This window comes from Symphalangus syndactylus, chromosome 15 (assembly GCF_028878055.3).
Source record: "Symphalangus syndactylus isolate Jambi chromosome 15, NHGRI_mSymSyn1-v2.1_pri, whole genome shotgun sequence".
In the NCBI taxonomy this organism is placed as follows: Eukaryota; Metazoa; Chordata; class Mammalia; order Primates; family Hylobatidae; genus Symphalangus; species Symphalangus syndactylus.
Genome location: NC_072437.2, coordinates 43,734,956 through 43,761,330, shown reverse-complemented (window position 1 = coordinate 43,761,330; position 26,375 = coordinate 43,734,956). Strand labels below are relative to the sequence as shown.

General features: G+C 37.1%; 1 protein-coding gene across 13 annotated transcripts in view; it reads left to right on the top strand.

Annotated features, from left to right (window-relative positions):
• The window catches only part of SLAIN1 (SLAIN motif family member 1), a 222,630-nt gene that overhangs the window by 14,301 nt on the left and 181,954 nt on the right, over nt 1-26,375 (top strand). For 12 of the 13 annotated variants that reach the window (XR_010115922.1, XR_010115921.1, XR_010115920.1 and 9 more), the window contains one exon: nt 6,185-6,324. Coding sequence is in view for 5 of the 13 variants with exons in the window: in XM_055245044.2 (XP_055101019.1) it covers nt 6,185-6,324 (140 nt within the window). In the remaining 8 variants the exon portion in view is untranslated. Of the gene's footprint in view, nt 1-6,184; nt 6,325-20,720; nt 20,849-26,375 lie in introns of those variants that run through there. The other variant, XM_063618744.1, reaches the window with a different exon arrangement.

Sequence of the window (26,375 nt, the reverse complement as noted above, 5' to 3'; positions counted from 1 at the left end):
AACAAATTTACAAGAAAAAAACAACCCCATCAAAAAGTGGGCAAAGGATATGTCAACAGAAGACATTTATGTGTCCAACAAACATGAAAAAAAGCTCATCATCACTGGTTATTAGAGAAATGTAAATCAAAACCACAATGAGATACCATCTCACACCAGTTAGAATGGCGATCATTAAAATGTCAGGAAACAACAGATGCTGGAGAGGATGTGGAGAAATAGGAACACTTTTACACTGTTGGTGGGAGTGTAAGTTAGTTCAACCATTGTAGAAGACAGTGTGGCAATTCCTCAAGGATCTAGAACCAGAAATACCATTTGACCCAGCCATCCCATTACTGGGTATATACCCAAAGGATTGTAAATCATTCTACTATAAAGACATACATGCGTATGTTTATGTGGCACTGTTCACAATAGTGAAGACTTGGAACCAACCCAAATGCCCATCAATAGTAGACTGGATAAAGAAAATGTGGCACATACACACCATGGAATACTGTGCAGCCATAAAAAAGGGATGAGTTCATGTCCTTTGTAGGGACATGGATGAAGCTGGAAACCATCATTCTCAGAAAACTAACACAGGAACAGAAAACCAAACACTGCATGTTCTCACTCATAAGCGGGAGTTGAACAATGAGAACACATGGACACAGGGGAACATCACACACCAGGGCCTGTCGAGGGGTGGGGGACTAGGGGAGGGATAGCGTTAGGAGAAATACCTAACGTAGATGACAGTTGATGGGTGCAGCAAACCACTGTGGCATGTGTATACCCATGTAACAAATCCTGCACGTTCTGCACATATATCCCAGAACTTATAGTAATAAAAAAAAATAAGGAAAATTGGTGAAAAAAGTATTGAGATAAGGAAACTCCACAGTTGACTAACTAGTGGCTCATTTCTGTCAGGGCTGTGGTATTCATGGCTTTTTACGTACGTGGTAGATGGCAACTATGAGTTTCTCATCTTAAGAACACTGAGGACTGGTCATGGTGGGTCACACCTGTAATCCCAGCACCTTGAGAGGCTGAGGCAGGAAGATCGCTTGAGCCCAGGATTTTGGGACCAGCCTCGACAACATAGGCAGACCCCATCTCTACAAAAAAACTTAAAAAATAAAACAGCTGGGTGTGGTGGTGCATGCCTATGGTCCTAGCAACTCAGGAGGCTGAGGTGGGAGGATTACTTGAGCTCAGAAGGTCAAAGCTGCAGTGAGGTGTGTTTGTCCCATTGCACTCCAGCCTGGGTGACAGAGCAAGACCATGTCTCAAAACAAACAAAACCACAAAGCGGTGATTCCTTATCTTGCGACTTTTTAAAAACTGCTTTATTGGAATACAATTAATATGTAAACTGCACATTCTTGTAATGTACAATTTGATAGACCTTAACATGTATATATACCCAGGAAATCATGACCACAGTTAATGTGTGGTGAACAGATTTCAACACTTGAAGTTTCCTGTGGTCCCGTGTTTTCCTTATTCTTTCCGTCCTGATCCTTGCTACCTCCAACCCAGGCAACCCCTGATCTGTTTTCTGTTAGTTTAGATTAGTCACCCAGACTGGAGTTCAGTGACACGATCTTGGCTCACTGCAACCTCTGCATCTCGGGTTCAAATGATTCTCTTGCCTCAGCCGCCTGAGGAGCTGGGATTACAGGTGCATGCCACCACATGCAGCTAATTTTCGTATTTTTAGTAGAGACAGGGTTTCACCATGTTGGCCAGGATGGTCTCGATCTCCTGACCTTGTGATCTGCCCACCTTGGTCTCTAAAAGTGCTAGGATTACAGGCAGTTTGCATTTTTTATAGTTTTATATCAATAAAGTCACAGAATATGTACTCTTCCATTTGTTTGTTTTGGTCTAGCTTCTTTCAAGCTAGATATTTTGAAATTTGTGTTATTACAGGAATCAGTAGTTCATTTTTATTGTGGGAGCTGTTAGATTTCATCATTGTAACCATGGCTTGTTTATCCACTCATCTTTTGATGGGCACTTGGGTTGTTTTTAGTTTTGGGTTATGACAAATAAAACTGGGGACATTTATGTTTAAGTCTTTGTATGAACATGCTTTCATTTCTCTTGGGTAAATACTTCCGACTTCAGTGTCTGGAACAGAGAGTAAGTGTAGGTTAACTTTTTAAGAAGCTGCCAAACTCTTTTCCAAAGTGATTTCACCATTTTTCATTTCCATCACCAGGGTGTGAAGTTTGCAGTGGCACCAAATCTTTCTTAACACTTGCTATGGCTAGTATTTTTCGTTTTAGCCATTCTAATAGGTATGTAGTAGAATTGCATTGTAGAAAAATAGTCTTAGCTATTTTTCTAATGACTGATGATGAACATCTTTTCATATAGCTGTTTGCCATAATAGGTCTTCTTTGGTGAAATGTGTAATCGAAGCTTTTGTCTATTTTTAAAATTGAATTGTTTGCTATTTGTAGTTTCTTGTTTTCTGCATAAAAGTTCTTTGGTAGATACATGATTTGCGAATAGGTCTTTCCCAATCTGTGGTTTATCACTCATCCTTTTAGCAATGTCTTTCAAAAGAGAAGTTTTTAATTTTGATAAAGTCCAATTGATATTTTTTTCTTTTATGGATCGTATTTTCAGTCTTATAAATTGTATCTAAGAAGCATTTGCCAACTCAAGGACACAAATACTTTTACCTTTGGTTTCTTATAAAAGTGTTACAGTTTCAAGTTTTACATTTTTGTCTGTGCTCTATTTTGAGTTAGTTTTGGATATTGTTTGTATTGTGGATCAAAATTTTTTTTTTGTTTCCTTACATATAGATACCCATTTTGTTCCAGCACCATTTATTTAAAAGACTATGCTTTAAATTGTATTTTACTAAAAATCCTCCATATATGTGTGGTTTTATTTCTGGGCTATTTTTTTCCACTGATCCATTTATTTTTATGCTACACTAAACTGTTTTCATTACTGTCATGAGCTTCAGTCAGTGGTATAACTCTCCATTTTTTTTTTTAACATTTGTTTGGCTATTCTAAGATCTTTGCATTTCTATATGAATTTTAGATCATCTACATTTCTACAAAAAAGCCTGCTGGAATTTCTATTGGGATTTTGCAAATTATATGGACCAATTTAAGGAGAATTGACATCTTAATATTTAGTTTTCTTACGAAAATGGCATATCTCTCCAGTTATGTCCTCTTTAATTCTCAGAATGTTTAGTAGTCTTAAGTGTTCAGGTCCTACACATCTTTTGTCGGATTTATCCTTAAGCATCTTATGGTTTTTTAAAAAATGCTATCGTAAATGAAAAGTGAAATTTTAAAAATATGAATTCATTTGTTATTAATATATGTAAGTATACAATTGACTTTCCTACATCAATATGGTATCTTACAATCTTGCTACTAAACTCACTTATGCTATTATCATTTTTGTAGATTCTTCAGATTTTTTTACATAGATGATCATGTCATCTGTGAATAAAGACAGATTTACTTGTTTCTTTCCAATGTAAATGTTTTTAATGTAATGTCTGATTGCATTGGCTAGGATCTTCAGCAGAGTGTTAAATAGAAGCGATGAGAGCCAATGTCTGTGTCTGTTTGATATCACAGGCAAAGCAGCCTTTTACCATTAACTATGCTGTTTTTGTAGATGCCTTCAATCAGGTTGAGGATGTTTCTTTCTGTTTCCGATTTGATGAGAATTTTTATCAGGAGTGGATGTCAAATGCTTTTTTTTTCTATCGATATTATATACTTTTTCTATTTTAGTTAATCTGGTAAGTTATATTGATGTTTGAATTTGTACCAACTTTTTATTTCTGATATAAACCCCTCTTATTAATGGTGAAATATGCTAATGGTAAAGTTAGACTCAATTTACTGAAATATTTAGACTTTTTACATCTGTGTTCATGTGTGATACTGGCCGTTAGTTTCTTAATTTGTAATGTCTGATTTTGGTATCAAGGTAATACTGCCCTAATAGGATGTATTAGGATGTATTCCCTCCTCTTCTGTTTTTTGGAAGAGTTTGTGAAAAACTGATGTTTTCTTTAAATACTTGGTAGAGTTTAGCAGTAAAGTCTTCTGGGCCCAGGCTTTTCTTTGTGGGTAGTTTTTAATTTTTTTTTCAATTACTTTTCCAGCTGTTTACTTTTAACTTATTTGTATGCCCATGTTTAAGGTGCATTTCCTGTAGGAAGCATATAATTGAGTCTTTTGTGACACTTCCACCTCCTTTTAAGGAAAAACTTGTCCGCAAGCTTATCAGATGATTTTCCCTCAGTTTCTGTTGGCTAGGATTGTATTTGGGGCTTGGGCCTAAACCAGTCATAGGCAAAGGGGAACAATGAAAATATCATGATTGGGTTAGTGGAGTGCCTCTCAAGGTGTGGGCTCCAGACCAGTAATATTAGCATCATCTGGAAACTTCTTAGAACTCCAGATTCTTTGACCCTATGCATCAAACTTAAGGGATGTGGTTTAACAATTTGTCTTAACAAGATGTACAAGTAATTTTGAGGCATGAGACATTGAGAATAACTGGCCTGGACTAACCCATACTTGTGAGTAGGGAGAAGTACCCTGTACCGGACAGTTTAGGGTATATTGCAAGGAATGGAAGGGATTATTACCTACATAGGTAGGTGATAATCTTGCCATAGTAGGACGGAGGTGGGGCCCAAGAATATGAATTTTTTACTATATATACTCTTGATGGAGTCACAACTGTGTAACACACTCTAAGGAAAAAAAATAATATATTGGACTTACAATTAAATCCATTGAGATCTATATTTTAGAGTCCTCATCTGTGACTGGAGTGAGCAAACTGTCCTAAGGGCAAATCAGAGTTGTTGCATGTTTTGTATGGTGGGTAAGATACGATTTTACATTTTTAAATGATGAAAAAAAATACAAAGAATGTGAAAACTATGGGAAATTCAACTTTCAATGTCTATAAATCAATTTTAAAGGAACACAGCCATGTTTATTTGCTTACATATTGTCTAGGATGCTTTTGGACTGGAATGGCAGGGCTGAGTAGTTGTGACAGAGATCATGTGGCTTACAAAGCCTGAAATATTTACTTGCTGGCCCTTTACAGAAAACATTTGGCAATCCCTGATCTATAAGAATAATTTACCAAAGAATAGTACATTCCCCAACCATCTTGGATAACTGATAAATTACTCTAATAGGTGAACGTTTTGTCTAGAACAGTAAAAGTGTGAATAATGAAGTATGTTATTTCAAGAATATGTGCTCATTAGAATTGTGGTAGCTTTGTTGGAAGGAAGATTACTTTAGATTTGTAATTAATGTAAGCTTATAGTAGTAAGGTGTCATGTATTAGAGCCAGCAGTTTTGGGGAGGTAACTCACCCTCCCTCCTTTTTTAGTTAACTGCTGCTTATTCCTCAAGATAAACCTTTCTGTATAGCCCTATCACTGAAAATATTCTGAAATCTACTTTAACATGGCGTATTAATGAGAGAAGCTTTTTTATAACTTGCAGTGCCTCTGGGTAGTTATTTTGAATACTACCCATTATTGTGTAATGGTGTAGGTGCTAAAAGTGAAATCTTCCTAAAACATATTTTTTAAAGCTCTTTGTTTGGCTTTAATGAAAAAGAAGCATATACCAAGGTTAGTATAGATTTGAGACAGGAGAAATATGTGATTATGTAAGGGTTCAAAGAATCAACTGACTGGCTTTTATGGGTGTTTAGACTTATTTTTAAAAAATACACATGAGGTTTGCTTTGTTTGCCACCTCGTGTTTACCTTCATTAGCCCAAGTTTTCAAAAGATTCTGTTGCCAAAGAGAAAGATGAAAATTTTCATTTCTTGACATGTCAATAGAGATAGTAAGATCATGATAGTGCCTTTTTAGGGCTAGTTTAGTTAAAAAAAAAAAAAAAAAGCCTTTGATCTCTGATGCTGAAACACACAGTTGGGGGAAAATTGTTAGACCTTTTTTTGGAAGTTCTCACCAGGCTACAGGAAGTATCATATTCTATTTGGGGATATTTGCCTGTTAAAAACTATTTCTGATACTTTGAAGTGATCAAATATGAGTTCTGTTCCTATGGAAATTGTTAAATACATGTTGCTTTCCCCAGAGAGAGGTACTCTCTGTATACCTATATCATACCTATAATGTAGATTTCTTTTTTTAAGGTTATACATTGGCTCTTCAAAGACGTTCACCTCATCAGAGAAATCCCTGACTCCTTTGCAGTGGTGTAGACATGTCCTAGATAACCCAACTCCTGAGATGGAAGCAGCGAGACGTTCCCTGTGCTTTAGACTGGAGCAAGGTAATTGTGAGTGCGTGCATTTACATTCTCCAACTCTTGTCACTCTCAGTGCTGCTTTTGTTGCTGGTTTTGGAATAAACATTTCAATTGAAAATTCTTACCCTGAGGTGCAGCTGTTGCATGCAATTTGCTTCACATGTATTACACATCAAGCTTTCTCAATGTAGGATGTGTTTAGTTTTGTGCTTGATTTTAGCCATATTTTTAGTTTGCTTTAGTTTATATTGCAATATAGGAACACACATTTTATTTCTTTTTTTTTTTTCTGTTTGCAAATATACCAGTCAGTAAAATGGTCAGTTATCAGTGCTCTGGGGTCGGTAACAAGGTTGTGTGGGCTGGCTTCTAAGGCAGAAAACAGGGTTTCATGGGGATCTGAGTACTGACCTTATTGAGTGTCTTTAATATTTAGTTGGATATATAACTGGAAGTGCTAACCTTTAAAACTAAGAAATCTTCATATTGTCTGTAACATTAATTAACTTATGGAGTCTAACAGAAGTTTAAATTTAAAAAAAGGGCAGTTGGAAAAACAGCAAAAATGAATGAATGGTACTCAGTTCCTTGCTATTTGATGCAGGGAACTACTTGAAGCTGTAATTATGTAGGCTTTTGGCTTGTCTCTTAACCTCTGGGCCTCTGTTTCATCCTCCGGGAACACTGTTTCTATTCCATGGACCACCTGCATCCAAATCATACATGAGCTTGAAAGTACAGATTCTGGAGCCTCCAGATTAAAGAATCATACTGTCTGAGGGTAGGGTCAGGGGAATCTGCATTGACAAGTTCACCAGTGTGATTCTCATGTACATTGACATTTGAGAACGCTGCCCATGAAGCTCTTCGAGGATAATGAATAACATATTTGGACATAAGACAAAGTATAATAGATAATGCTTCTAGAGCTCTTAATTCTGTGACATTTATTACCTTTACATTCTTAACATCCTTCGTCTTATTCAGTCTAACTGAACTCACCTTTAGAGGTGAGAAATACGAAGTTTAGAGAAGTTCCCAGGGTTACAAGGCAGAATGATACTCAGGGACAGAGTCAGAGCCAGGGTCTCTCTGAAACCAGAGATTCCATACTTAATTAGTATTCTGTACTGCCGTATTGGCATGGTCATAAGTAAATATCAACAGAAATCTGTTTTAAATACTTGGAAGGTTGGATGAAAGAATGTATTTTATTAGCATTTTAACTGAAATGAAACAGGTGACTTAATAATGGAAAGTTGAAGAGCAGTGTAGGAACAAAGGCATGTTAGGGTTAAAACTTCGGTGATAGATGCTCATCTAACAGAGCAGCCATCTCAGAGTCGGAGGCTGTAGTATTCATTCTGTTCCCATTTACCTGAGTGACTCTAAGAAAACTGACACGGTTTGGCTCTGCGTTCCCAGCCAAATCTCATCTCCATTTGTAATTCTCACATGTAGAGGGAGGCACCTGGTGGGAGGTGACTGGATCATGGGGGCGGTTTCCCCCATGCTGTTCTCGTGATAGGGAGTTCTCATGAGAGTTGACGATGTTAAGTGTGGCACTTCCTCGCTCTTTCACATTCTCTCTCTTCTGCCACCATGTAAGGATGTGCCTTGCTTCCCCTTTACCTTCCACTATGATTGCAAGTTTCCTGAGGCCTCCCCAGCCATGTGGGACTGTGAATCAATTAAGCCTCCTTTCTTTATAAATTACCCAGTCTCAGGTAGTATCTTTATAGCAGTGTGAGAACAGATTAATAAACAAACCATTAAATCCCTTTGGATTAACTCTTTGAAGGGTTACATAGACCATTCCTAAGCCTCCTTACTTAATCCTTGACTCAGTGACTTATATCTCCATTTTAATATATGAATTTGGCTTAATAATTTGAAGTAAAATTCAAATTGAATTCAGAATTACAGTCCTTTATCTCAGGGGTCAACAAACTTTTTTTGAAAGGAGATAGTCAATATTTTAGATTTTGTGGGCTGCATAATCTCTGTCATGACTTTTCAACTTAGCCATGCCCAGAAAACAGTGATCAGTGCAGAAATTAATGAATGAGGATGCGTTCCAATATAACTTTATTTACAAGCACTGACATTTGAATTTTGTGTGGTTTTTCACGTCACAAAATGTATATATTTTTCCCAATTATTAAAAACATACGAAAACCTTTCTTAGCTGGTGAATTATTACAAAAGCAGGAATGGGCTGGATTTGGGGTACCCTCGGCCACAGTTTAACTACCCCAGCATTATATCATTTGCACACGAGATAGATTTACATACATATAAGCACTATGTCATTTGCACACTAGATAGATTTACATATAAGGTTAAGTTTTCTAAAAATAGAAGAGAAACTTTTAAAAAGTATAAGTAATCATAATTGGTGGTTGCTATTGAGATATTAGACTAAGTGCTTCATTATCTGATTTTCCTTTCATTGATGTGGAGCTCAGGCAGAATCGTGAGGTCATGAGGATATGAACTGGCATACTGCAGTTTTTTTTTTTTTATTTTTTATTTATTATACTTTAGGTTTTAGGGTACATGTGCACAATGTGCAGGTTTGTTACATATGTATCTATGTGCCATGTTGATTTCCTGCACCCATTAACTCATCATTTAGCATTAGGTATATCTCCTAATGCTGTCCCTCCCCCCCTCCCCACACCCCACAACAGTCCCGGAGTGTGATGTTCCCCTTCCTGTGTCCATGAGTTCTCATTGTTCAATTCCCACGGATGAGTGAGAACATGCGGTGTTTGGTTTTTTGTCCTTGTGATAGTTTACTGAGAATGATGTTTTCCAGTTTCATCCATGTCCCTACAAAGGACACGAACTCATCATTTTTTATGGCTGCATAGTATTCCATGGTGTATATGTGCCACATTTTCTTAATCCAGTCTATTGTTGTTGGACATTTGGGTTGGTTCCAACTCTTTGCTATTGTGAATAGTGCCGCAGTAAACATATGTGTGCATGTGTCTTTATAGCAGCATGATTTATAGTCCTTTGGGTATATACCCAGTAATGAGATGGCTGGGTCAAATGGTATTTCTAGTTCTAGATCCCTGAGGAATCGCCACACTGACTTCCACAATGGTTGAACTAGTTTACAGTCCCACCAACAGTGTAAAAGTGTTCCTATTTCTCCACATCCTCTCCAGCACCTGTTGTTTCCTGACTTTTTAATGATGGCCATTCTAACTGGTGTGAGATGGTATCTCACTGTGGTTTTGATTTGCATTTCTCTGATGGCCAGTGATGATGAGCATTTCTTCATGTGTTTTTTGGCTGCATAAATGTCTTGAGAAGTGTCTGTTCATGTCCTTCGCCCACTTTTTGATGGGGTTGTTTGTTTTTTTCTTGTAAATTTGTTTGAGTTCATTGTAGATTCTGGATATTAGCCCTTTGTCAGATGAGTAGGTTGCAAAAATTTTCTCCCATTCTGTAGGTTGCCTGTTCACTCTGATGGTAGTTTCTTTTGCTGTGCAGAAGCTCTTTAGTTTAATTAGATCCCATTTGTCAATTTTGGCTTTTGTTGCCATTGCTTTTGGTGTTTTAGACATGAAGTCCTTGCCCACGCCTATGTCCTGATCCCTTCCTTACACCTTATACAAAAATTAATTCAAGATGGATTAAAGACTTAAATGTTAGACCTAAAACCATTAAAATCCTACAAGAAAACCTAGGCATACTGCAGTTTTGTTCACGATGTAATTTATTTAAACTTCCTGTAAAAGTTTAGACAGCAAGTTTTTCAAAACCAAAATTAGTCTTTTACTTAATTTGTATATAAACTCAAAACTTCTTTTGCTGTGAGACTAAATGTTTTTATTCCAGAGATCCATAATCTATAATCCTGTTGAGATAAGAAGTGACCAATTAAGTTGTTTACTGGAGAAAATTCTCTTTTTAAAAAAATTCAACTTATATTTAATAAAATATGTCTATAATTTAAAAAATAGTCTTACAACTGTTTTAAGACAAATACGAAGTTGCTGCCCCAATCTCTCATGCCCTTTTTATTTCCCAGATGTACTTAAGAAAAGCTATTTGTTTTGGTTTTACTGTTTACCTCTCTCTTTAAATTCCATGTTTATATGGCCATTGCTTTGAATTTTTCATTTTAAACATTATCCATTGGCTTTTGACTTTGGATGATGAAGATTTAATTCTTTTACACCTCACTCCTATGTTTTTCCTCTGCATGTCCTTTCTATGTAACCTTTTACCAACTGTAGGGGACATCAGTATTTATTATGATAGAAAGTTATATTCAAGCCATGCAATATTTTATCATTTCTTTTTCCATCTAACTTTTTTGTTTTTGATACAGATTCTTGCTCTGTGCCCAGGCTGGAGTGCAGTGGTGCAATCTCAGCACACTGCAACATCTGCCTCCTGGGTTCAAGGGATTCTCTGGCCTTAGCCTCCTGAGTAGCCAGGATTACAGGTACACGCAACCACGCCTGGCTAATTTTTGTATTTTTAATAGAGATATGGTTTCACCATGTTGGCCAGGCTGGTCTTAAATGCCTGATCTCAGGTAATCCACCCACCTCGGCCTCCCAAAGTGCTAAGATTACAGGCATGAGCCACTGTGCCCAGCCCATCTAACATTTTTTTTAGAATTAATTGGAAAAAGACGCTTACTTTTGTTGTTGTTGTTGTTGTTGTTGCTGCTGCTGTTATAATTTATAAGACAAGGTCCTTGTCATTAATTTATCCCCAAACTCTCTTGATGAACCATCCGCAGCATAAGACACATAAATCCAAGAATTTTGTTTTGTTACTGTCCTTCAGGTAGCGCCCTGTTCTCTTGCTCTAATTGGAACTAGTCATCTTTAGCCTCTGAAGAGCCATCATGGTGGGACTTTCTTTTGCTTATCCTGGGAATTCCTCTGGCCCCTCTTCAGTGCTATATTACCTGCTTCTGAGATACAAGTACTTTCCTTTCTATTCCATTAAAAGAAAGGAATATTTCTGCATTTGCTTTTTTGGGAGAGTAGAGGGAAAAAGGATATGTGAAAGGTAAATTTTGAGAACCTCCTGTGTTTGAAAACGTCTTTATTCCTACTTTCACCCTTGTGCAGGATTGTTATTTGGGTTAAGTATAGAATTCTAGGTTAAAAACCATTTCCCACAGAGTTTAGAAGGCATTATTCCATTATATTTTAGCTTCGGGGTTGCTGTTGAAATCCAGCACCATTCTCATTTCTGATTCTTATTTGTGACCTTTCTACCTAAAATAACATGAATATTTTAGAATATTGTCTTTTATTCTTGGTATTCTGAAATTTCATTTATTTTGTGTGTGCTAGAAACTAGTTCTGCAAAATTTCTTGCATTATTTCTTTGTATTTGTACCCCTCCGCCCTTGTTTTCTCTATTCTTTCTAGATACTCCTGTGGGTCAGAATCACCTGGATTGATGTTCAGATTTTATATTTTTCTCTCTCGCTTTCTAATCTTGATTTTGTTGCTGTTGTTGTTCTACTTTCTTGGAGATTAAAAAAAAATACACACACACATCTTCTAAACTCTTCTGCTGCATATTGAGTGACTTCTATATACCAGGTACCATTGTAGGTGATGGAGATGCATCAGTGAACATCACAGATATTAAGTCTCTGACCTCATTGAGCTCACCTTCTGGTATTCAGATTTTCACTTAGTCCTCCAGATCTGTAAGGTATTTTTATTTGTGTTTATATCCTTAAATCTAGTGGCTTTCTATTTCAGTTTATTCAGGTAATGAAGCCTGTCTTTGATAAAAGTAGGAGAGGAGCAGTTGCCTGAGCAGGCAGGGTGGGGAGCTGGAGGGTTTAAGTGCTTTCCTATAGATTTTCAGTCATCTGGTTTTTTTCACTTCACCACAGAACTCCCTACCTTCTATGGTACTTCACACCTACGATTCCAGAACCTTGCCAGGTCCTTATTGGTTTCTTTTTCTGTAAGGCCATAGAGCAGAGGATGTCAAAACCCAAGTCTGTTTCCGCTTTTCGTTTCTAAGATGTTGTGACCATCCCCAGTGTGATAATTGTCTCCTGTCCCATTCAGTCTGCCTATGGGTTTATAAAAGTTTGAGTTTAACTCTTACTGTAGTGTGGTTTTATAAGAGAATAGGGAGGAATTCATAGTTAATCCCCCATATTGAAGGATACTTACTGGCTTCCAATTAAGGGGGTCCTTTGTCAATGATGGTTAATTGACAGATATCAAAAATTATGGTTTTGACCTACACTTTATTCATAACATAAAGATTTAATTGGAATAATGTGAGCTTTCCATATTTTTGGTTTCAATAATTCTCTAATAAAGCATTTTTCTTTTTGCTTAGACTTAATTTCTCCCTTGGGCAGTCAGCATTTTTGAGTAACAGATATTACTGAGTGTTTTCTTTGAGACTAGGGTTGTTTCTTTTCATTTGAATATAAATTGCCCAAGGGACTGGACTTTGTTTTGTTGAGCACCAGTTCTCTGACTCCTAGAAGGGCACCTGACACAAAATAGATGCTGTTGCTAAAGTAAACTAATGTTTTAATTTTTTTTTTTTTTTGAGCCCAGTGTAACTGTTAGTACTGTTTTAGTTTCGGTTTTGAATAATTTAAGATGGGTCGGGGTCCTTGCAACATTTTCCTTATTAGCCACCTCCTATATTCAGGGCATATACTAGCATCAGTTGAAGTATCAGCTTGCAGTATTGCTTTCCCATTCACAAGCATGTTTCCTTTAAAACAATCAGTTTCTACTTATCTTACACATTATGTTGCAAAGTGATTAATTGAAGTCCTTAGGAGTTATACATCTCCCTCTATATACACAGAAATTAAAGACACTTCACTAAGAAATTCACAGCCATGAGTAGGAGTGATGAGAGGTAAACAAAGGGTAAAGCTACCCTCTCGTTTTCACCCTCTTCCTCTCTGCATTATGCTTTTGTCTCTCATACTCTTAACTCTTTCATTGACACATAGGTAAAAGTTCCTTAATGTGAGGCTGGAGTTTCAGATGAGATGCTGCTTATGTAATATTTGAGCAAATATTTTTGAAACTTCGTTCCTCTTTTTTGACCTTAATGTTTTGAAAAGAAAATTCTTCAAAAAGTAAAGATTAGTTCCTTTGTAGGAAATGTAGAGAGAGGCATAGTTGTGAGGAGCCAGAATGCTTCTGGTGGGCAGAGCTGGTCTTAAACCCTCTTCTACCTTATTTCCTCTTTACCCTAGGCTGTTAGTCCAGGCTGTTTTCTTGGCTGCAAGTTAGCCACGGTGGTAAGTTAGCCATCCCTCCTTGTTTATGGAGTGAGCATCCCCAGGAAACCATCTGAGTAAGGGTTTGTCAAGGTTGGTTTCTGTAGGTCCATCTGGCTGCATTTCTCCCAAGATTGTCTCTAACTGCACAATTGCTAATGAGCTCATTTGTACTGTAACTTCTTGCAGGGCCCAGGCCTATTTCTCTTCTTGCTGTCTACATTTGTGATTTCATAGATTCCTCAAAAAACTTTCATGATGTATCTGACAACTTTTGACCCTGGACCTAGATAACAAAACTTGCTAAGTTATGAGAGAATGTGTGGGACATAGTTAAACTTTGTCTTGAGGTTGTGAGAACAAGCTTATTAGAATTCTGCCCTTCTGCAGAAAGTTTTTTTTTCTGAAGAAAATGAAGGAAAGGGATTTTCATAAGATTTAATTTTGTAGGCAGACAGCACCTGCATTATCACTTTTTTAAAAATATTGCTAAAAAATATATTGTCTTCACAACCACAATTTTGCAAATGGTTAAATATTTTTTAAAAGATACAATAAGATAGTTATTTTTAGTGCATATAGCATATTCCTACAGGACTAATATGTATGTAACACCCCTAATTCTTATAGGGAATATTAATTGACTTGGATCTAAGAAACCTTTTTTTTTTTTTTTTTTTTTTAAGACAGTGTTTTACTCTTGCCTAGGCTGGAGTGCAGTGACGCAATCACGGCTCACTGCAGTCTTGACCTCCCTGGGCTCAGGTGACCCTCCCACCTTAGCTTCCCAAGTAGCCAGGATTGCAGGTGTATGCTACCATACCTGGCAAATTTTTTGTAGGGGCGGGATTTTGCCATGTTGCCCAGGCTGATATTGAACTCCTGGGCTCCAGCAATCTGCCCACCTTGGCCTCCCCGTGCTGGGATTATAAGCATGAGCCACTGTGCTTGGCCCTAAGAAACTCTTTGTTATAAATTGTAAAACTTATTATCTTCTTTTCCAAGCTGATCTTTTCATATTCAAATTTTACAATTTATAAAGCCTTATGTATCATGTAGTCAGCACAGTCAAGTTACTTAAGTTTTCTCAGCCTCTTTTACATTTGTATTTATTTTGTAGTGTTGTTAAAAGGAAATAGATATTTGTAAATTAGATGAGATAATGGCTCAAATATTAGGTCTCTCCCCCTTATTTGAATAGTGTAAGTGGCTTTTTTGAATAATCTCCAGAAAGTAATGTTAAAAGTGAAATAACGTTGCTGGAAATTAAATCTCCTGGCATCTCTAAATCTGCAGTCTGTTAGTATAAAGTTAACTAGTAAAGCCTAGAATAGAATAATTTCTTTTTGTTCCCCCCAAAGCACTGGCCACTTATTTGAGTATGCAGTCTTCGACAAAGCTCAGTATCTTGGTTGGTTTTCCTCTTTTGAAGATGGTCCTAATGATGTTTGCTTTCCATTTCAAGGCACCTTGTTTTGTGAACTTCTTTTTATTTAGTTGTTAATGTATGTGCCTTTTTCCAAATAGATTAAGCATCTGAAGATGGAGGTCTGTACCTAAAATTGTTTTTTGAATCGCCAGTGCTTAATACATTTTTCAGCATGTTTTAAGTACTGATTTTTTTTTTTTTTTTTGTAATTGACTAATTTGAGTATGTTTAAATTTTTTAAGTTGGGCAAAAAAAAAAAAAAAAAAAACAATTTTCATTGAACATTTGGTGTTGTAAATGGCATCCTACTAGCCAAGCCAAAAAAAAAAAAAAAAAAACCTCAAAAAAACAAAACAGAGTGGTGTTCATTAAAGTGTTAGTTCTGAGCTTGGGAGTTTCAGTCTGTTTTGTTCATTGCTGTGACTCTTTCTCTACCTGGAATAACTCCCATCACACTGTAGGTGTTGCATGCTAGTTGCTGAGGGAGTGAATATGGCAGAAGTTTTCACCTTAATAGTTATGCCTCATCCCTGCTCCACTGTGATTGAGAGGGTGGTCCTTATTTCTAGGGCCTTGCCTAGTAAGTGGGGACATTTAGCAGATTTCACAGGGCTATTTTAGAAAGATTTCTGGAAATTTCGGATGTGAAATTACTTCAGAAATGTGGAGTACTACATAGATATACAGAAACATTCCTAATGTACAGATTTTCATTTAGAAATTGAACCTAAAATACAGAGAATCCTCTTTGCTTGGCTACCTATACTTCATAGAAAACTAAGTGTGTTTTTGGCAGAGGGTGGGTATCTGTTTACCTACAAATTAAGATATTTGTTAGGGATCTTACACTGAACAATTTTGTAAGTGTAGTTTATTCAACAATCATAGAAAATCCATGACAATATCTTTAGTTGGTTGTTTTTATTTTATTTTTTATTAGATCTATATGTATTCCATTTCTAACTTGCCCAGCTTTCTACCCCCCTCCACCCCTTTAGAATAAAAATAACAAAACTGCATAGAACTTTCATGGGTAGGATTAACTCACTTGATACCCTAATTGAAATAAGGCTAATCTAGGGTCTTTGGTAAATTTCATGCATGAGGGTGGGATGTTAAATAACCAAATAATGATCAAAAGCTTATCTAAGTAATTTGAAACACCCAATATGTGGCTCAGTTAATTTGGGGCCAGTTAATAAAAGCTTATCTTGGCTTAAGGTACTTGAATGTCTATAACTATTGAATCAGGACAGGTCACATTTGAGCAGAGTAGGTGTACTTTTCACAAATAGTGGAGGCCTACACAATTATATCCTTGGCTCATGTTTCGCTATGACCATCTGTCATTTCCTCTGGGATTATATACTAAGGAAATGTGAATAGAAATTACCCCATTCATTGAGTTTTTCTTTTATCTTCGTATGGTACCAGTTCCCAATCTTATTTTAGTTGTTATAAAAGAGTGTTAATGTCCAAATTTAGCTGATGAAGAAAAAAGTTGTAGACTAATCCACAATTCTGCAAGTGACCCTTTCTTTTGTTAAAATCCACACAGATTGAACTGAGACATTAAGCTTATCAAATGTCTGTCTTCTGGAACCTGTCCAGTCTCTCCTTGCTTGGCTCAAGATGTTATCTCCACCAGCTCATATTTCTAGTCTCGAGATGCTCTGTCAAACTTTGAACACAAAATTAAAACTTAGTCTGTGGGGTTCATTTTGGGTAAGCTTTGTAAAGAATTTCTTTTCTCACTGGAAAAACAATCTGGAATCATATTGGAATTTTTGTGCAGAGACAGGGTCACCTGATATATGCTATCATTGCTGTGTGCTAAGAATGGAAAATGCGTTGTCATAGCTGTGGGATTTCATCACATCTTTATGTTGCTTTGCTCTTATGTTCAGAATAGTCCCAGTGCATTTGCTTCAGTATTGGCAATGATTTAGTACAGTAACAGATAATAAGGGACTGTGCTTCTATGAAATTTGTAGGTTCAGTCCATTATACCCTACAACCTGATGTGTGTTTGCCAGATTTCCTTAAATAATCCTTTTTTCTTTTGCTAATTTGTACTTGTGTTTCCATGTGGTTTTTTTCCTTTGGTTTCACTTTGCATTTCTACCATGATTCGAAAAGCGTTTTTCAAAATAAACAATAATGGTTGTTCTGGTGAATTTATTATTGACATGCTATTTTGTTACCTATCTCCACCAAGGAAAAAATAAAACAACAGAGATTCTCCCAAAGTAGTTGTCTACTGCTTTCATACTACTGTGACGGTTGATTAAATTTGACTCTATAGTAGTGAAATTCGTTTTTTTTTTGGTAGGTGTTGGTACCTGTTCCTTGGGACCTCTACAGAATAGTCAGGTTTAAAGCAAGACTTTCTAGACTCTCTTTTCTGAAACACTGGGCCTTGATCAGATGATTACAATGCATGAAATGTGTTGAGTACTTATTAGGTACAGTCATAGTGCTAAATACAGGGTGCAGTGGCAAGCAAGATGAGCTCGGTGCCTGGCCTTGGGAACATGCATTCTGGTGTGAAAAACAGATGACACAGACAGCAGCTCTTTGTTCTTCCTGTCCCATAAAAGAAGCATAATGATGCAAATGGCAGCCTAACCCAGGGGTATGGTCAGAAAATGATTTCCCAAAGACGGGAGGCATCAGCTGGGACCTGAGAGTCAGTGAGAATTAAGCCAATAACTCTGTGTGTGTGTGTGTGTGTGTGTGTGTGTGTGTGTGTGTGTGTGTCCCCGTCCATATGTGTGTCCGTGTGTCCATCTGTTCGTCCATCCAACGGAAGGAGGGGGTGAGGAAGAGTGTCCCAGGCCTTTTCTGTCACTGGGATAAGCCATAACTCAAAGAATAGTCTTTCAGTCTCGAAGACATTGGAGAGGAAGGATAGCAATAGCATGTGGAAAGGCCTTGCAGTGGGACGTGATGTGAGGAAACGGCAGACTGTTGTGGTGGGGGTGTAATGGAGGGAAATCACTCTGAATGAAACTAGAAACTAGATGTGTGCAGCATCTTCAGGGCAGTTAAAGTTTCTGGATTTTATCTTAAAATGGTTGAAAAACCTTTGAATAATTTTTAGTAAAGGAGTGACATAACTGAACAGGTAAGCTACAGGATATTACCTGAATTGTCTTAGAAGGCAGAGCCTTTTTTGGAAATCTGGTGAACTGTGGAGAGTGAAATAGTGGTTTTAGAAATTCTTTGGGTAAGGTTAGGCTTTAGCATTTTTTTAAGGGAGAGTCTTAGATAAACTTGGGAATGTTTTCTTCTTTTTCATTAATATCCCAAATTTCTTGTGTGACTACATGTGAGAAATGGTAGATGAAAATGTGGCCAAGTTCTCGTGGCACTTAATTTACTTTGGAAACATAAGAGTTTGATTTGTTGATGTTCTCAATTATTTATAATATTTGGGAGCTTTAAACTTCTATATGGTAATAAGTTTCATATATTTGAGTTTTGGAGCTCTTGTCAATTTGTGAGTTTAATTTTTTTCTACTGTCATAGTCGTAAGGTTGTATTTCAAGGAACAGTGTATTTAAATGTACTAGTCTTTTGAAATGCGGATTTGCTGTCATCCGGTGTGTCCTGTACTTGTATATATGTATTTGCATATGCATGCTCAGTCTGGTCCTCCATTTTTATAGTATTTTCAGATAAATGAAGTTGGATCAGTAAAAGAATAGCTGCTGGGAAAACAAGCAATTAAATCATAAGTTTTTTGATCATTTTTAATTTCTTAGACATACTGAAGGAAGAATGGACAGGGCTAAGAACCCAGCTGCTTCTCTGAAAGTTGGCCAAAGGAATCTACCAAAATGGGATGGAAAATATGAGAGAAGTGAGGGGACAGAAGAAGACAGACCCAGAACCTCTAACAGGAGTTCTAGAAGCAGGAACGTACTGAACAAAGGAAATAATCAGTAAATAATGGAAGAAAATTTCTTTGACAGATCCTCAGGATGAACTGAGATAGATGAAAAAAAAAGCCATGCACCTAGATCTCCTGGTTATTGAATTTCAGATTTTCCAGAATTAAAGATAAACTATTCCTTCATTTGAACGTTATTAGGAGTTTATCTATAGTATAACAAACTTCAGACATTTTATAAGTAATATTGGATGCTAGATAAAAAATTAATATTGTCTTTAAAGTTTTAAGGAAGAAAGTTATTTTCAAACTATAATCCTGTACCGAAGCAAATAAGTATAGAAGCAAAATAAACTTTTGGTTATGCAAAGTGTGGATTTTATCTTAAAATGGTTGAAAGTTTTACCCTTTGTGCACCCTATTTTAATAGTGCGAAAAGTACAAGGAACAAAGATCGCATGAGATCTAGAAAACAGTAGCCTCGGAGATGACCTAGGAGAAGCTGAGAAAGATGAAGATGAAATAAGACAGTGATTGACTCTCAGGCTTGTGATGTTCTTCACCTGGTGGTTGTGTTCTAGAGCAAAATACTTTCTTTACCTTGGTCCTGTCATATCTAGTGATCACCTTATAGCTATCCCAATCACAGCTATAAAACAGAATGAAAATCCAATAAACCTTGACAATGTAAAAATAGAACTGTCAAATCTGGAGATGGATACGGAGAAGGTGCACATGTACTAAATAACCTTTCCTGGTGGGAAATCAGATACCAACAAGGTGATGATTGGATTGTCTATTGTCTATTTAAAGTTATGTACTAAGTATGTAATTGTATTGAAATTATGAAAAACAAAGTGGAAAGTGGGCCTGGGTGGGGAAGGGAAAGAGACTCCTGTTTTAGGCCTTTAATGTATATTTTAGTGTTGTTTTGTGTGCAGGTATTTTAATAAAATCATGAATGGGTTAGTTTTAGGGCCAAAGATAGTTTTCCCTTGGTCAGAACTCTGAATTCCTGTATTTACTTTCTATCGTCTCTTAAGATTAGTGGGTCAGAGGCCTTTTCTGTTACTGGGATAAGCCATAACTCGAAGAAGAGTCTTTTAGTCTCAGAGACATTGGGGAGGAAGTATTATACAAATTCTCTTCTCATCACTCTTCCATTCAATAACTGACAGCACTTTCTAAAAGCTTGGATTTGCCACCACACTTTACCCAGTCATAGGCATGAAGACTCTTAGTAAAAATCTAGTCTGTCCTTTCAGAGGGAGGGCCCTCTATTTTCAGACATGAGATTTTTTAGCCTATTTCTTCATGTAATTAGATTCTGTAACATATTGCTTACCTTACCTCATGATTCCAGTGTAGAACCTGTAAGTTATTCTAGCTGGTTGTCAGCTTGCATTGTGGCTGTAGTCTAAATTGGAAGCAGCCATCTGTAATCTGCTTGACAGCATCTCATTGTTGACAAATTATTAGATCACTCTTCTTCCTTGTTCTTTTCAGATTAAATTATTACTTTTCCACAAGCCCTCTTCTCACAGTCCGTGTCCATTTTTATTGTCCTTAAGTTTGATTTAAACTATAGCAGACACACAGACCTAAAGGGAGAATGGCTTCTATAAAAGGGAATTTTTTTTTTTTAATCTCCCCTATTAATTGCAGATGGGAAGTCAGAGGATGACTTGTGAAGCTGTAGTGGTCACTCTGGTCCTGGATAATACTGGATTTGATCTGGTATGCTTAAAGCTGTTGTCTTATCTTCAGTTTTGACCAACGATTAAGTGGAAACAATTTGATAGTCGAGATAACTTCCCCTTTCTGACCTTTATTTTTCAGCTCTACTTTGAGACTGTTGTCCTGGTTAAAGAAGTCCCACAGAAGGATCCAATAATAGTCATGAGGGAAGAGCATTAAATGTGCGATCGTGCAGTGGGTTAAGATCTGAGAAGCAGATAAGGTCTAATCCTTTAATTATGATTAGATGCCTTATCCATTGAGATTATGTTTCCTGTTAAAACCTAAGAAACACTTGACCTTTTAAACTTAGTGTCAAGAATAATTATAAAACTCTGATTTCTGTGGAATAAATGTTATTCAGTAGTACTCCTTATGCAACATGGTGGAATTTGTAACTCTCATTCAACAAATATTTATGAAACATTTACCTGCCAATTGTCAGGAGTGTACAACTGCTTTGTTACTTTTGAACTAAATATATTTTAAAGCTTAATCCTAGTATCAAAAGTGATTTTCTTCATTAACTCTAGATATTAATTACATATGAACTAATGAACTCTTGCATTGGGTATTTCTTAAAGATGGTATATAAATCATGTTTTAAAAATATTACATTTTGAGTACAATTGGAAATTTAAAGATTGAGTATCTATAGTATCCTGGGATCATAGGTACTCATACATATATATGATGGTTAATGATTTTTAAGTTATTACATTCATTGTCATAGTTTGAATGAATGGGAACAGGAAAAGATACAAACTAACTTTCTGATAAGTTTTTCATAGCTAAATTTGAAGACTGTGAGACTTGGGTGTAATGACTAACTTACTTTGATTGAATAGTCCCTAAGACTACCAATTAGGTGCATTTAGTAGTTCTTCAACCCTTCTTATGTAAATACACTGACAAATACATTACAGTTGAATTCTCTGCATTTCATGCATGTCTGGGAAAGAGTACTGTGAACATCTGCTTCAAAGTAGTAGGACTTCCTAGACCCCATATGCTTGTTTATCAGGTCGTCAAGCACTGTGGAGAAACTAATGCTACTCAAGTTTACCCAATAAAAAATATTGGATCAGATAAGCTGCAAGCCATATGTTACTGCTCCAGAAGGGTTGCTCAGGTTAGAGCCAAGTCAGCAGCACTTACCTACTGTGAACTTACAGCCTTTCCAGAAAGCTTGTATCTCAGTCTGTGCAGAGTTTATAAGAGTGAACCAGTAAATTGCTGTCTTCACCTTGGTTTTTGAATTCTTTTGTTAAAGTTTGATGCAAACATTTGAGCACATCTGTGTGCCAAGAATTTCTATAGGCTCTAGATATGTAAAGATATAATATCACCTAAGAAGTTTTTACCTGAGAGAATGGTTTATGGAAATGGAGATTTTCCTGCCCTGGTGGTTTATGGGTTTGGGTCAGAATGCTGTGTTCTGGGTAAAAGTTCCTGCCAATTTAAGGGAGAATAAAAAATACTTAAAGGAGCTGATGTTTCCTGTACCTTCACTGATCTTAGGCCATTTGGTAACTGGTATTTATAAAGGACTAGAAGTTGGATTCCTCTGTTTGGCTTGGAACTGAGGCTTGCATACCTGTTGTATAAAGAAAGAAAAAAGCAGAAGGATTGAAAGTCTCTTAACCTTGCTTCACTTACTTTTTCCTTATTTTCCAGAACTCTGGTAATGAACATCATTAAGAGTCAAGATAAATAAGTAAGAACTGTTGACCTATCCTGACCAAGCTTTTGAAGGTCAGACAGTTCAGTTTTGCTTCTGAGTTGGTAACAACTGAGGAAAGACTAAGTCTCCATAGTTCTCTAGGTAGATACAGCGTAAGAAGCCAGCCCATTGTTTTGAGAGGACTAGGTTAAACTTCTTTAGAATTAGGAAAAGTGAAAAGTAGAAAACTCCTACAGACTCTTTTCTCCTACCTAGCTTCTAGAACATTTTCTTTCACAATGTAGAATGTTGGCCAGGTGGTGGCTCATGAACTCATGACATGAACTCAGCACCATTATTCTTACTCAAGTGTCCTTTCAGTCTTTTCTTGATCTTTATTACAGTATGTTATGGAAAACTGTAGTGATCGCTTCTCGGCCTTTTGGCTAAGATCAAGTGTGGAAAACTGTAGTGAAGAAGTATCCTGTTGGCCATCACTGCTGTGTCTCAACACCTGATGCTATGGTTCCAGCCCAGCACTTTTGGAGGCTGAGGCGGATGGATCACCTGAGGTCAGGAGTTTGAGACCAGCCTGACCAATATGATGAAACCCCCTGTCTACTAAACACACATAAAACAGCCAGGTGTGGTGGCACATGTCTGTAGTCCCAGCTACTCAGGAGGCTGAGACAGGAGAATTGCTTGAACCTGGGAGGTGGAGGTTTCAGTGAGCTGAGATTGTGCCACTGCACTCCAGCCTGGGTGACAGAGTGAGACTCCATCTCAAAATAAAATAAAAATCAATAAATAAAAAAGAATGTAGAATGTTTTTGCTACAACTTGCTATAACGTTTCGTTAAAAAAAGTATTACAATTTGTGAATGCTTGCTGCAGGCTTTCATCCTGTACCCATGAAAAGCCTGTTTATTTCTTCCTACAAACATAACTTTTTTTCATATGAGAACACTGCAACATTTAAGATGTTATGATTTGCTCCAAATTTCAAAACTAGCACGTGGCAAGATGAAGATTGGAACTCGGGCATCTGAATTCTTTTTATTTTATTTTATTATTATACTTTAGGTTTTAGGGTACATGTGCACAATGTGCAGGTTTGTTACATATGTATCCATGTGCCGTGTTGGTTTGCTGCACCCATTAACTCGTCATTTAGCATTAGGTATATCTCCTAATGCTGTCCCTCCCCCCTCCCCCCACCCCACAACAGTCCCTGGAATGTGATGTTCCCCTTCCTGTGTCCATGAGTTCTCATTGTTCAATTCCCACCTGTGAGTGAGAACATGCGTTGTTTGGTTTTTTGTCCTTGCAATAGTTTACTGAGAATAATGTTTTCCAGTTTCATCCATGTCCCTACAAAGGACATGAACTCATCATTTTTTATGGCTGCATAGTATTCCATGGTGTATATGTGCCACATTTTCTTAATCCAGTCTATTGTTGTTGGACATTTGGGTTGGTTCCAAGTCTTTGCTATTATGAATAGTGCTGCAATAAACATACGTGTGCATGTGTCTTTATAGCAGCATGGTTTATAGTCCTTTGGGTATATACCCAGTAATGGGATGGCTGGGTCAAATGGTATTTCTAGTTCTAGATCCCTGAGGAATCGCCACACTGACTTCCACAATGGTTGAACTAGTTTACAGTCCCACCAACAGTGTAAAAGTGTTTCTATTTCTCCACATCCTCTCCAGCACCTGTTGTTTCCTGACTTTTTAATGATGGCCATTCTAACTGGTGTGAGATGGTATCTCATTGTAGTTTTGATTTGCATTTCTCTGATGGCCAGTGATGATGAGCATTTTTTTCATGTGTTTTTTTGGCTGCATAAATGTCTTCTTTAGAGAAGTGTCTGTTCATGTCCTTTGCCCACTTTTTGATGGGGTTGTTTGTTTTTTTCTTGTAAATTTGTTTGAGTTCATTGTAGATTCTGGATATTAGCCCTTTGTCAGATGAGTAGGTTGCAAACATTTTCTCCCATTCTATAGGTTGCCTGTTCACTCTGCTGGTAGTTTCTTTTGCTGTGCAGAAGCTCTTTAGTTTAATTAGATCCCATTTGTCAATTTTGGCTTTTGTTGCCATTGCTTTTGGTGTTTTAGACATGAAGTCCTTGCCCACGCCTATGTCCTGAATGGTATTGCCTAGGTTTTCTTCTAGGGTTTTTATGGTTTTAGGTCTAACATGTAAGTCTTTAATCCATCTTGAATTAATTTTTGTATAAGGTGCAAGGAAGGGATCCAGTTTCAGCTTTCTACATATGGCTAGCCAGTTTTCCCAGCACCATTATTCTTACTCAAGCGTCCTTTCAGTCTTTTCTTGATCTTTATTACAGTATGTTATGGAAAACTGTAGTGATCACTTCTCGGCCTTTTGGCTAAGATCAAATGTGGAAAACTGTAGTGAAGAAGTATCCTGTTGTCCATCACTGCTGTGTCTCAACACCTGATGCTATGGTTCCAGCCCTGCACGTTTTTCTGAGTGACTATTATAAAACTGGTAATATATGTTAGCCCAGGGGTTGACACCCTATGGCCATATCTGTTTTTTTGCCTGTTCCTGTATGGCCTAAGAGCATTTAAAATGTAAAATGTTAAATGCCTTTTATGTTTTTTAATGGTTGAAAAAAAAACAAGAATATTTCATAACCCATGAATATTAAATTCAATTCTCAGTGTATATAAATTAAGTGTAGCTATGCTCCTATAAAACATTTTCATTTCAATTTTTTCAATAGCTGCTTTCATACCATAATGTCAGCATTGAGCTGGTGTGACAGAAACCCTATGGCCAGCAAAGTATCAGCTGGCCCTTTACAGAAAATGTTTGACCACTGTTAGTCTGTGGCTGTGCTGTCATTTTAGATACAGTCTTCCAGACCCCATCTTACTCTTCTCAGGACCTTCCCTGTGGTTTCTAAAATTTCCAGTGAAAGATTATCTTCAGTCACTGGGGTGGTTTTATTTCCTCTTAATTATGGTAAATTCCTCTTAATTATGATAAATTCGTTTATTTTGACAACAATATGACTCTCACACAGCCACTCTCAACCTGAACCTGTAAGACATAAATACCCTTTACAGAATGATAAAGCAGGCACATACTAACGTTTTCAATCTCAGCTCTTGTGTTGAGATTAGAATTGTTCCAGAGATATGCTTTTCAGACTCACCCAGGCAGTCACTTTCATGGTTAACCATTTTCCTTGTTTCCAGTGGTGGCCATCCTAGCCTTTTACAACATGAGGTTCTTTATTCCAGCCTCTGGAATAAATATTCTCAGCATATTTATTGCCTGTAACTTACAGATTAAAAAGCCTTAAACTCACCTTCCTCTCCCTCATTCTCTGTATTCTGTCTTTACCTCCCTGTTTCAGAGGAAGTGAGAACTCTCCCTTTCCAAGGCTGTTCAAGACAGCTAATCTCTGTCCCATTCCTCTGATCTCCAGGAACTTTTTTCCATGCTTTTCTTTTTCCTTAGACTCTTCTCTTCTCTATTATTTCTAATCTCCAAGTTTCCTTGATCCTAAAAGCCATCCTCCCTTGAGCCTTATACTCCTCAAGCTACAGCCCCCCTCTTTAAAAAAAAAAAAACAAAAAAAAACATTTATAGCCAAATCTCTCTTCAAAGACTTTTTCCTCACCTTGTATCTGCCTGACCTGCTAACACTGATTTTTCATTATGTCTTCTGCTGAATCTGCTCTCATCAGTGGCCTGGTTGTTCTAGCCAGTAGCCTCTTTTTAGTCCTCATCCTACAGGCCCTCCCTGAGTAGTTGCCACTATTAACTATTAGCTCCCATGTTGAAATTCTTCTGCATTAGTCTTTTTTTTTTTTTTTTTGGTTGGGACTGGATGCATCTTTGAGCCTCCAGAATTCTTCTCCCCAAATGACCTTTCTCAGTTTCCTTTACTCATTCTCCATCTGTCTACTCTAAATCATTCCTTCCGGTCACTTCTCTTTTCCTTGTGTATGTTCTCCTTGGGTGATTTCAATCATGCTTCATCCACCACCTATTTGTTGATGTGCCCTGAATCTGCTTTTCTCTCTAGCCCTCTTCCCTGAACTCC